This window comes from Chiloscyllium plagiosum, unplaced genomic scaffold (genome assembly GCF_037043375.1).
Source record: "Chiloscyllium plagiosum isolate Xiang-an unplaced genomic scaffold, Cpla_swu_hap1 HiC_scaffold_17, whole genome shotgun sequence".
NCBI classification, from domain to species: Eukaryota; Metazoa; Chordata; class Chondrichthyes; order Orectolobiformes; family Hemiscylliidae; genus Chiloscyllium; species Chiloscyllium plagiosum.
Window position 1 is genome coordinate 4,447,495 of NW_028270155.1, and position 13,133 is coordinate 4,460,627.

The 13,133-nt window shown below is 44.1% G+C and overlaps 1 protein-coding gene across 1 annotated transcript in view; it reads left to right on the top strand.

Moving 5' to 3' along the window:
- LOC122558195 (calcium-responsive transactivator-like) overlaps positions 1-13,133 on the top strand; it is a 42,987-nt gene that overhangs the window by 11,480 nt on the left and 18,374 nt on the right. Inside the window, exons 3-4 of the mRNA XM_043706515.2 lie at positions 7,967-8,051; positions 10,103-10,220. Coding sequence (XP_043562450.1) covers positions 7,967-8,051; positions 10,103-10,220 — 203 coding nt within the window. The remainder of the gene's footprint in view (positions 1-7,966; positions 8,052-10,102; positions 10,221-13,133) is intronic.

Genomic DNA, 13,133 nt, shown 5'->3' on the forward strand with positions numbered 1-13,133 from the left:
ACAAGGCCTGATGTGTCTGGTAGGGGGCTAGGGCATGGCAGAGTTCAGGCCCTAAAATTATTGAACTCGATATTGAGTCCAGAAGGCTGCAAGGTCTCCAAGAGGAAAACAAGGTGCTGTTCTTCCTGCTTGATCTGAGCTTCACTGGAACACTGCAGCAAGCCTGAGACAGAGATGTTGGCCAGGGAACAGGGTGGGGTGGTAAAGTAGCAGGCAACTGGAAGCTCAGGGTTTTTTCTGTGGGCAGAATGTGGATGTTCTGCAAAGCGGTCACCCAGATTATGCTTCGTTTCCCCAGTGTAGGGGAGACCACGTTGATCCACTGCTACACATTGTGAGAAGTGCAGGTAAAGTGCTGTTTCACATGGAAGACGTGTCAGGCCCTTGGAAACTGAGGAGGGAGGAGGGAAATGGGCAGGTGTTACATCTTCGGAGGTTGCAGGGAAGGTGCCGTGGGAGGGTGTTGGGAATGAAGGAAGAGTGGACCATGGTGGCCCAGAGGTTACGGTCCCTGCAGAAGGCAGACAAGGGAGGTGAGGGAGTATGTGTCTGGGGGTGGCATCTTGCTGGAGGTGGCAGAAATGGCAGCTGATGATCTTCTGGATGTGAATGCTGGTGGGATGGTAGGTAAGGACAAGGGGAACCCTATCACTGTTGTGGGATGGAAGAGAGGGGGTGAGGGCGGAAGTATGGAAGATGGGTTGGGCCCGGTTGAGGGCCCTGTCAACAGTAGTTCTGGGAATCTTCGGTTGAGGAAGAAGGTGGACATTTTGGTGGCTCCCTTGTCAAAGTTGGCCTCACCGGAATATATGCGATGGAGATGGAGGAACTAGGAGAACAGAATGGAGTCTTTACAGAAAACAGGGTGTGAGGATGTATCGTCCAGACAGTTGTGGGAATAGGTGGGTTTATATTGTATATTAGTGGCCAGTCGATCCCCTGAAATGGGCAGATTGAGATAAAACTGAGCCAAAGGAGACATTAAGGAAGCTTGGTATGTTTCAAGCAAGGCCCTAAAGGAGGAGAGAGAGACAGATCGAGAGGTTTGGCAATAGAATACCAGAGCTTAGAGCCGAAGCAATTGACAGCACAGTCACCAGTGTTTAACTGATTAAACTCACAGATCCACTAGAAATCAGAATTGGAAGAACTCGAGAGACCTTGGAGGATTGTAGGACTTGAGAAAGCAAAGCTTTGGAGGAATTTAAACAGTAGGACCACCATTTTAAAACTGAGTAATATTATTGAGTCATTATTCCCCATATTGAGCTAGCTTGCCTCCATTTGAGTGACTGTAGGTTCAAATATTATGATCCCAGCTGATGTTATTACTGGACAAGTCGGATCCCAGGCTGAAATCTGCCTTGGTAGATGATATTTTGTTTCATGTATTTTTTAATTAGGTGGTCTGTCAATGAAACATAGGTCCTGATGTTGGGGATTTTGATTTAACATTGAAACAAAAGCTTATTATGCTAAGAAAAGCAAACTAGTTATATATAAACACATGTAAATATTTTGGAAAACAATAATAGCACAATCCTATTAATTCAAACAGCATCCCATTGCAATACTCAAACACTTATCTATCCCACACAGGATTTGATTTAACTGTGGCGTCAATTCCTGGTTATGAGAATCTGACAGACTGATTTGTCATATAACTGTGATCCGACTTTTCTCAGCTGCGCACAAGAACTTCAGGGTTTTAACCAAAGAATTTTTAGGTTTGGAACTTTTAAGCAAAACTCCTTACACTGAGGTAGCCTTTTTTAATAATTCAAAATGCTTTCTCTGTTTCTTGGGAGCAATGCATACAACTTCCACTAAGAACCTGACAGAATTGCCCAAAATCTATTTTTTCAAGCTTTGCATGTTTCCCTAACCCAAAAATCAATCTCTGAAACTTCTACCTAAAAGCTTACTGAGTACACTGCTTACCAAACAGTGTAAATAATACACATTCCTGTCCAGGAAGTCTTTGTCTTGAAAGAAATCACCATGGTTTAGGCAACCGATCAGTTATGATCTTGTTTGAAAGCTGGAACAGGCTTGAGGGGCTGATGTTCTTACATTTCGCAAAAATGTTCGTTCTTTTTTTTTATAGATATTTTTATTAGAAATTTAACATTTTTACAAGTTTACAAAAATAAACAAAACTCTCAAATATAAATATTGATATGCAATTAAATCAAATATACAATAGCCAAAATTTAACAAAAGAATAAAAAAAACGAAAAAGAAAAAAAAACTCAACTATCTACTAATCTAACCTACAACTAACCAGAGTGTATATTTAAGTCTCTTACATGCTCGGAATGTGTTAACATCAAATGTAACAAAACCCGTATTCATGCGGGATTCCTCTCCTAAGGGGCCCCAGACCAGCCAGGTTTGTAATCTCAATTAAATAAAAGCCCTTGTTAGGATAGCCGAAATATCTGTATTTATGTAATTCAAAAAGGGCTGCCATATTTTATAAAATAATTCGGTCTTTCGGTGCACCATATTTGTAAGGAAGTCAAGGGGAATACATTTCCTAATTAATCTGTGCCAATTTGAAAGTCCAGGGGGGCCCTCCGCCACCCAGTTCACCAAAATATTTTTCCTTGCACAGAAAGAAAGAATAGAAAATAGTCTCTTCCCGTACATGTCCAGGGAGGGAAAGTTCGAAAAGCCCAAAAGGAGAGATACCGGGTCCACTTTAATTTCCGTTCCTAAAATTTCTGTCAGGGTAGTTGCTACTTTAGTCCAATATCTACGGGTCTTATGACAGGTCCATAGGCAATGTACAAGAGTGCCCACCTCTATTTTGCATTTAGGACACATTGGAGATGCTCCTGCCTTAAATTTTGCCAGTCGAACCGATGCTATATGGGCCCTATGAAGTATCTTCAGCTGGATAGCCTGGGTTCTGTTACAGATAGTAATTCTTCTAGCATTTTCCCAAATATCATTCCACATTTCTATAGAGATTTCTAGTCCCAAATCCTGATCCCATGTTTTAAGCAGATTATCCATATCTCCCGATACTTCATCATGTAGTAAATGATAAATAGTACTGACGGAAGATACCCCCACTAGTCATAGGACACTACATTCTCTATCTGATTTATAAAGACTATCTAATAACGTAGTCGTCTTCTGTATATAATCTCGAATTTGGAAGTATCGAAAGAGGTCTCCATTAAGTAATCCGAATTTCTGACGCAGCTGTTCAAAAGACATCAGGACCCCATCTTTAAATAGATCCCCTAAACATGAGATACCCCTCGATCTCCAGAGTTTAAAAGTGGCATCTGTAAACCCCGGTTGGAATCCCCATGCTCCCACTATCGGTGCATAGGGGGATGTTTTATGTGAGTTGCCCTCATTTTGCCGCATTACATTCCAAGCCTTAATTGTGTTTAGTATTATAGGGTTTTTACAGTGATCTGTAATGATTTTCCTCTTGTCTGAAAATAAAAGGTTAATAAGTGGGTATTTTACTTGAGAGGCCTCGATGTCCAACCAGATTGATTGTGGATCAGACAAGACCCAGTCAGCTATGTAACTTAATAGGGAACTTAACTGATATTTCCTAAAATCTGGGAAATCCTCCCCTTGTCTGTGGAAGCTGTAGCTTCTTCAGCTTAATGAGGGGCCGTCTATGATTCCCAGATAAAGGAACCCAGCCAGCCATATAATTTACGTCGTCCTCGGCAGCATCACCGGAAGCATTCTCATAGTGTATAGGAGACGGGGCTGGACATTCATTTTGATTAGTGCTATTCTACCCAACCAGGAAACTGGAAGGTCTCCCCATCGCTGAAGGTCCTGCCTTATCCTTTCCAGTAAACGCACAAAATTAGCCTTATACAACTGACCAAATACTGGGGTAATAAAATTGCCTAAATATAAGAAGCCCTCCAGGGACCAACGAAAGGGAAAAAGGGATCCGTCCGCTAAGTGGGGTATCACAGCAAGGCCACCCATTGGCATAGCCTCCGATTTTGAAAAATTAATTTTATAGACTGAGAATGCGCTAAATGTATTAATAACTTGGATTAGGAGAGGTACGGACATCAAAGGATTACTGAGGAATAGAAGAACATCATCTGCATAAAGGGTAATTTTATGTTTACCTGTACCAATCCTCGGGGCCGTTATATTAGGATCAGCTCGTATAGCTTCTGCTAGTGGTTCAATTATTAGCGTAAATAACAATGGTGAGAGGGGACATCCCTGACGGCAGTCCCTACCCACACTGAAGCTATCCGAACCTAATCCATTGGTAACCACAACTGCTTTGGGATCATTATACAATGTTGAGACCCATTTGGTAAACACCTGTCCAACGCGAAACCTTTCCAATGTGTAAAACAAATATGACCATTCAACCCTATCAAATGCCTTTTCCGCATCTAATGAAACTACTACTCCTGGTATCTTTCCCTGATGACAGGCTTGAATCATATTCAAAACCCTTCTAATATTAATGGATGATCTACAGCCCTTAATAAACCCCGTCTGATCCTCCTTTATAATATGTGGCAGTATCCTTTCTAGTCTCAGTGCTAATGTTTTAGAAAGGATTTAAAAATCTACATTTAGCAAGGATATTGGTCTATATGATGTACAATCTTCTGGATCCTTTCCTTTTTTAAGGATAAGAGAGATATTTGCCTCTTTCAGCGAAGGCGGGAGACAACCCTGATTATATGCATAGTTATACATGTTCATGAGTGACCAGCCAATATTTCTGAAAATTCTTCATAGAATTCAGCTTGAAAACCATCTGGGCCCGGTGCCTTACCACTCTGAAGTTGCCTAATTGCATCAAGTATTTCTTGGACTGTTAGAGGAGCATTTAGGACCGATACCTGTTCCGGAGTTAAGCTTGGAACGGTCAAATTGTTTAAAAATGACTGCATCCTCCTCGTCCTATCTTCACAATCCTGCGATTAATATAACTCAGAATAAAATTCTCTAAAGATCGCATTAATCTTTTTATGATCATGAGTCAAAATACCCGTACTTTCCTTGATAGACATAATAGTCTGAGGGGCCTTTTTTTTCTTTGCAAGAAATGCTAAGTATCTACCTGGTTTATCGCCATATTCATATAACCTTTGTTTTGCAAATAATATTTCCCTCTTAGCCGTTTGAGTAAGCGTAGTGTTTAGAGCTGTCCTAAGAGCCGTAATCCTTTGCAATTTAATAATAGAAGGTCTATCAGTGTATGCTGTTTCAGCTGCTTTTAAGCGAGCTTCAAGCAGACGCTGTTGTTCTCCCTTCAATTTCTTCTGGGGCGCTGAGTAGGAGATGATCAAACCTCGGGTGTAAGCTTTGATGGTCTCCCACATCATTGATGGGTTGCTAGCTGTACCTGAATTAATTTCTAAAAAAGTTTTAAATTCTTGAGAGAAGTACTTTACAAATTTACTATCTTTCATTAGGAAGGGATCCATACGCCAATGCCGAGGGGATGTCCCATTGTTCCTCGCCTTAGTTTCCATATATACAGCAGCGTGGTCGGAAATTGCTATACTACCTATTTTACAGGATGATATGGAATTTAGAGCATATAAAATTTACAAAAATAAAGCCTCTCTAATACACTCACAACAATACAATGAAAAACTATTTCTAAATAAAAATAATTATTTTCCCCCTTGTTCCCAGGGGGTGTCACTTCCTCTCCAAAAGTCCATCATATCCTCTCCCAACCAATGCCCCACCCTTGACCCAGGCGCTCCTCAATAAAATGAGGAGAATTCAGATATAATACAAAGCTAGAGTTAACAGTGAGCACCCTACCCCCACCCATACCAACACCTGGATATATTTGGTAATGTTAATACCATATATAAACATATAACTATAAAATTACAACCTCAACAAATAATAATTAAATATAAATATAGTAATACAAAATAACAAGGGAGAAACAACCCCGCTCCTAAAGACAGAGGTAAAATTGAATAAGGTAACCACCTCCCCCCACCAACAATAACCAAAACCCCCAGCTTATATATACACACACACACATATACATACATCCCACATATATACATAAAATAATAAAAGAAAACAACCCCAATGCGGGGGGAGAAAATCAAATCCCTCTCCCCACCCCCCATGATAATATTAAACAGTAAGTTACGAGAAAAAAAAGGGGAGGATATAAACCAAAGCGGGGGGAAAGGCAAACCAACATCCATTATGTCTTACAGTTTATCTAAGAGAGTCCAAGAATTCTTTAGCCTTTTCTGGCAATCCGAAGTTATATACGGATCCTTCATGGTTAAAGCGTAACGTCGCTGGGTAGCGTAAGGAGTACTGAATATTTAAGTCCCTTAAACGCTTCTTCGCCTCGTCGAATGCCTTCCTCTTTCGGACCAGAGCTGGGGAAAAGTCCTGGAATAACATGATCTTGGATCCTTTATAGATCATAGCTTGGGGGTCTTTTCCAAGATTTCTAGAGGCTTCTAGGAGTATCTGCCTCTCCCTATAGCTCTGCAGCCGGAACAGGACCAGGCGTGGGCGCTGGTTTGAGCCGGTAGGCCCATTCTACCCTTACCTGGCCTGATCCAGCTTCCACATTTAACAGCTGTGGCAGCCACTGCTCCAGGAACGGTGTAAGCTGGCCTTCCTCTTCCTGCTCGGGAAGGCCCAGCAAACGAATATTTTTTCGGCGACCTCGATTATCGAGGTCATCAATGTGATTCTCTAAGGTCCGGACTCGCTGCTCGAGAGTCCGGACCTGATCCACGGCCGATTGAGCGGTTGTCTCCGAGGTCGCGGCCTTTAACTCCGCCCCTCTGACTCGGCGCTCGCGGCCTTTAACTCCGCCCCTCCGACTCAGCGCTCGATTTCTTGGATGTCTCGGTCGTGCTTCTTCGGGATTTCGGGATTCTTCGATGAAAGCGTCGTTCTTCGCGCCCAGTTTGGATCATCTCCACAAGGCTTGTTACCGTAGGTAAGTCCCCCGGGGCGGCTGTGGACGCCTCTGCAGCAGCTGGAGATGGTGGGGGAGGGGGTCCTGCTTGTTGAGAGCTGCGGGCTCCCTTCCCTTTAGTCATTTTTACTAAAGATTAGATTGTTTAAATTTGATATTAAACAACTAATTAAATTAAACAGCTATTATAAATGATTTGGTGAGTGTGGTGGGGGTGGGTGACCCACTTTACCCAAGTCTTGGGAGGAGCACTGTAGACTCAGACTTGCTGGGTCGCCGCCATCTTGGATCTCCCCCAAAAATGTTCTTTCAAGTAAATCGTTAAACCCCTTCAGATGCACAGAAAATCCATATGCCACTCGTTTAAATTCAAATATCAAAATAAATAATAATAAAATATATCATGTCATCACAATATGTCAAAGTATGATCTATATGTTCAAACTATGCAAAGTTTAGGATATTGAGGGCGATTCCATTGAGAATGCATTTCTGAAACTGCCAAAAATGTTTTAGTGCTGAATGGGATCCCATTGGCAACACCATCTATTTGGGAAGGGGTGTTGGTGTCAATAATGAACTCATTTGCACACGTTGTTAAATTCATTAGTTCAGTGAATACAGATTGTCACTTCCTTTGAACTTAAACATTGAATGCAATTTTGAGAAGAAATCACTGTCTTAACCAAGATTCCAGTTCCCCAGGTTAATAATAAACATAATAATAATAATGAATGAAATGTGCATTTCTTTAATATCCCAGTGGTTGTCTCCCAGGATTGTACTGTCAGCAATGCCTGGGGAATTAATCACAAATTCCTGGAGCTTTAGTAACTATGCTGGGACAAGAAGGCAGGTTGAAACTAACTGAGAGGTAGTGACTCCGATCCTTGCTAAGGAGCATGTCAAAGGCACAGACAATTGGGTTGGCGATTAATATAGAACCGTCCCCTAAAATGAGTTGGTGTCTTGAGGGAAAATGGGAAGTGACAACTCAATAATCTTTTGTCATTGTGTGTTGTTCAGATATCAGCAGATCTTGCACAGAAACCTCATCTATCTGGCTACGATAGCAGACTCCAGCCAGAATGTGCCCAGTGCCCAACCTGTGGTAAGTGACAGTGAACACCTCAGTAATGGAGAGAAATGTAGGGTTTATTGCAGACCTGGGGAATGGGTATAGGCATCCCTACTCTGACGTATGCGCTGTCCCACGTGTCCCCCAACCAGGGCTGTGCACTGTCTTATGTGACCCTTTGACCAGGCCTATGCACTGTCCTGTGTAACATAACCCCCTCCCCCCACCAGCCGGGCCTGGGTGCTGTCCTGCGTGCCTCTACCCTGGCCAGTCCTGCGCACTGTCCCGCTTATCCCCTGACCAGGCCAATGTGCTATCATGTGAGTCATCCCCCCCCCCACCACTAGCCAGGCCTGCGCACTGTCCCGTGTGTACCCCCCACCAGGCTGCTGCGTGCTCTCCCATGTGTGTCCCCCAGCCCGGCCAGGCCTGCATGCTGTCACGTGTGTTTCCCCAGGCCAGGCCTGCATGCTGTCCCGTGTCCCCACCTCGGCCAGGCCTGCACACTGTCCTGTGTATTCCCTGATAGTGTTCTCAACCTGACTCCTCTTCGTGGGGCTTATACAAAAGGTCTCGATTCCAAACAGCGATGAGTTTGAGAATATTTACCCATCCTCAGCTGTACGCTATTCAGCATTGATGGTTGCCGTCTGGAAATAACATTGGCATCCCCATTCCCATTTATTGCAGCCACAGTCAACATTGGGGTATAGTCCATGATAGAATGGCGTGCACATGAGCTATGGATTGGATTAATTGGTGGGCAGAGAGCACTTGGACTGAGGAAAAGGAATAAAGTGTGGGTAGAGATTTGTGATAGGCCTGGGTTTGCACAGGCTGAGAGAAGTTCAGTCTTTCTGGATTGAGTGCTGTGTCAGATCAGATGTGTCAGGGCCTGATATTGATAACTCACAGTCGATATTTGGAATGTGCCAGCAATTTCCCTTTACCTGAATTCTGTGCCCTGTTTGAACTTGAAGGCGTAAACTAAAGTTCTGCTAAGAGCAGTTGTGTGTTCAACCTTACGTATCAGCAGCATTGAGGCAGTATGAAAGGCTACTTGTCTGTTGCTGGGTGTGAGAGCATATAGGAGGAAGGTGCAATTGTCTACCAACAGCATCTACTGGCAGATCATCAGCAAGGCAAGTATCAACAAAGTATCCCAGGATTAGTGTCTGTCTGCTGTTTGATAGAGCTCTTCAATAAGTCCTATGTTCCCCGGTCTGTCCCTGTGGGCCAGAAAATTCCTCTTTTTAAGGTATTTATCTGATTCCTTGTTTAAAGTTGTGACTGAATCTGCTCCCACTGCAATTTCTGTCAATGCATTCCAGATCACAATGGCTCACTGCAGAAAGTTCTCCTCCTTGGTTGGCCAGTGACCTGCAGCAAATCTGTCAGAAAATAACTTTGATTTGGATGGCACCCTGAATTCACAAATCAACGTTATTCTATCCCCCCCTTCAAGAGACAAGTGTCTTCCTTTCTCCAGCGTTCTCACTTTTTCTTTTTCATGTTGGTCCTGCTGGTGTGGAGTTGTTTGTTTGTCTATTAGGATTTTTCCAGAGGCTAATGACTGTATCACAGTCTCTTGAATGATCCTGGGGACGTCAGATAGAGAGTTCACTCTCTGGCAGAGGAAGCTTGCTGGTGATTGCCACTTTCTTCTCTCTCTCTCTCTCTCTCTCTCTCTCTCTCTCTCTTCCCCCCCCCCCCCCCCTTACTGAGTGGAGGATGTTATTAATTTTGGTTAGAATTTTCATCTTCAATGCAATTTAAAAATGCGGCAAACTAGGTTGAAGGAGAGTCCACGATTTCCAACATCAGACGCCTAACCTTTCTTTGTCACTGAGTTATTGTTTTGGTTCTATTTGATGATGAGGCGACAGACTGGGTGTGATGTGGTCACAGTGACATCTGTAGGACTGGCAGACCGTGTGACCCATCTGATTCGAGGAATCAGCTTTTCACCATCAGAATGACAATGTCTTCAGAATGTCTGCCCGACTGCCTTTCTGGGAAATTATGATTGAAGCCACTGTTCCGATTTTACTTCTTTAACTATCCAATTGCTTTCTGTTCTTCAGGCACTCAGTCAGCCAATGGCAATGGGACCAGGAGGAATGGAACCTGTGGGGAGAACTGCAGACTCCATGGGGAGTGGAACCCCTCCTCCTGGGGCAGGAAACACTCATCAAATGGCAGGTAAAGGACAAGTCGCTTTGTTCTCTGATTATTCTGTCATTATTTGAATATGTTGAGTTTTAGTAATAGATGACGTTGGTATTCTCTAGCTGCTGTTTGGATAGCTGCCATGTCAGGGAAAACTGGATAAGAATTGGTTTCTTTCCCTAATCGATTGCCACATTTCCAACATCGAGGACAAAGTGAGGGCTGCATATGCTGGAGATCAGAGTCAAGAGTGTGGTGCTGGGAAAGCACAGCAGTTCAGGCAGCATCTGAGGAGCAGAAGTGGCGGAGGAGGATGCAATGTATGTCGTATCATCCTCCGCCACCTACAAGTAGATCCCACCACCAGATACATTGTTCCCTCCCCATCCCTATCAGTGTTCCGGAGAGACCATTCCCTCCGCGACTCCCTCATCAGATCCACCCCCCACCCCACCAACCAGCCTACACCATTCCCGGCACCTTCTCCTGTCACCGCAGAAAATGCAAAACCTGCGCCCATACCTCCCCCCTCACCTCCGTCCAAGACCCCAAAGGATCCTTCTACATCCGACAGAAATTTACCTGTACCTCCACCAATGTCATCTATTGTATCCGTTGCATCCAAAGTTGTCTCCTCTATATCGGGGAGACAGGATGTCAACTTGCGGATTGTTTCAGAGAACATCTCTTGGACACCTGCACCAACCAACCCCACTGCCCCGTGGTCGAACACTTCAACTCCCCCTCCCACTCAGCCAAGGGCATGCAGGTCCTGGGCCGCCTCCATTGCCAAACCCTTACCACCTGACGTTGAGGAAGAACGCCTCATATTCCACCTCGGGACACTGCAACCACACGGGATTAATGTGGATTTCACCAGTTTCCTCATTTCCCTTCTCCCAACATTATCTCAGTCTCAAGCCTCCAAATTTACACCACCTTCTTGACTTGCCCATCATCTTTCCCATCTATCTGCTCCACCATCCTCTCTGACTTATCACCTTCTCCCACACCTTCAGCTACCTGTTGCATTCTCAGCTACTTTCACCCCCCAACCCCACCCCCCTCCCATTTATCTCTCAGCCCACAAGCCTATTCCTGATGAAGAGCTTATGCCCAAAACGTTGATTCTCCTGCTCCTCGGATGCTGCCTGACCCGCTGTGCTTTTCCAGCGCCACAATATCGATCCATATTTCCCACATTGCAACAGTAACTAAATATCTGTGAGAAGCTAGAGAAGTGATTGCTGGGTCACTTGCTGAGTTATTTGTATTGTCGATAGTCACAGGTGAGGTGCTGGAAGACTAGAGGTTGGCTAACGTAGTGCCACTATTTAAGAAAGGTGGTAAGGAAAAGCCAGGGAACTACAGACTGTTGAGCCTGACATTGGTGGTGAGCAAGTTGTTGGAGGGAATCCTGAGGGACAGGATCTACATGTATTTGGAAAGGCAAGGACTGATTAGGGATAGTCAACATGGCTTTGTGCGTGGGAAATCATGTCTCACAAACTTGATAGAGATTTTTGAAGAAGTAACAAAGAGGATTGATGAGGGCAGAGCAGTATATGTGATCTACATGGACTTCAGTAAGGCATTTGACAAGGTTCCTCATGGTAGACTGGTTAGCAAGGTTAGATCTCATGGAACACCGGGATAACTAGCCATTTGGATACAGAACTGGCTTGAAGGTAGAAAGTTTAAAAATCACGCAACACCAGGTTATAGTCCACCAGATTAATTTGGAAGGACACCGCACAACAATCACCAGATAGAGATGCTCCCTCCCAGTGGGGGAACACTTCAGCGGTCTGGGACATTTGACCTCGGACCTTCAGGTGACCATCCCCCAAGGTGGACATTGGGACAGACAACAACGCAAAGTTTCCTGAAGAAGGGCTTATGCCCGAAACATCGATTCTCCTGTTCCATGGATGCTGTCTGACCTGCTGCGCTTTTCCAGCAACACATTTCCAACAACGCAAAGTGGCCAAGCAGAGGCATAGCCACGTATGGTACCCATGGTGATGGTCTCAACCGGGACCTTGGGTTCATGTCAAACTACAAATGACCCCACTACACTGTAGATTCTCTCGCACATACACACACCTTCTCACCTGCTTATACTCCATTACGCTTAATGCACACAAACACACACTGTCAGTCACATGCACACACACTCTCTCCCACATGCACGCACTTACTCTCTCGCACGCACATACACACACGCCTATGCACACACTGTGTGTGTCTCTCTCTCTCTCTTTCCTCCCATCACATGCATGCACATACATAAGTAAGTCTCTGGGATGAATTTGCATTTGCAGAATACATTCTATTTTGTTCAAAAAGCACACAACCTGCAGGCAGTCAATCTATGTGACATTTTATCAATCCCTACTTTGGAAATACAATCAGTCTTACTCAAGATTGGGATACAGACAGACTCTAACCTCACACCTTTAATGTATTGTCTGAGCTGAAATGTCCCTTTTTTTTTAGAAAACCTTAAGTTATCTCAAGAATGTGACTTGAATGAAGTTCTGGGATTTACATATTAATGGACTGAAACCTGCAACCCATTTAAAAGATGAAAGACTTAAAAGCAATCTAGGCTTGCTCATTGTACCAGCATCTGCAGACCTCACTTTCTCCTCCATTGTATCAGTTGCATGGCACTGTGATCTTTTGCTATAAATTCTGTGTCTTATGATCCTGCTCCACAGCTACCTGATGAAGGAGCGGTGCTCTGAAAGCTAATGCTTCCAAATAAACCTTTTGGACTATAACCTGGTGTTGTGTGATTTTTAACTTTCTCCACCCCAGTCCAATACTGACACCTCCACTTAAAGGTAGAAGACAGAAGCTGGGCGTGGAGGGTGGCTTTTCAGACTGGGGACCTGTGACCAGTGGAGTGTCACAAGGATCGGTGCTGGGTCCACTGCTTTT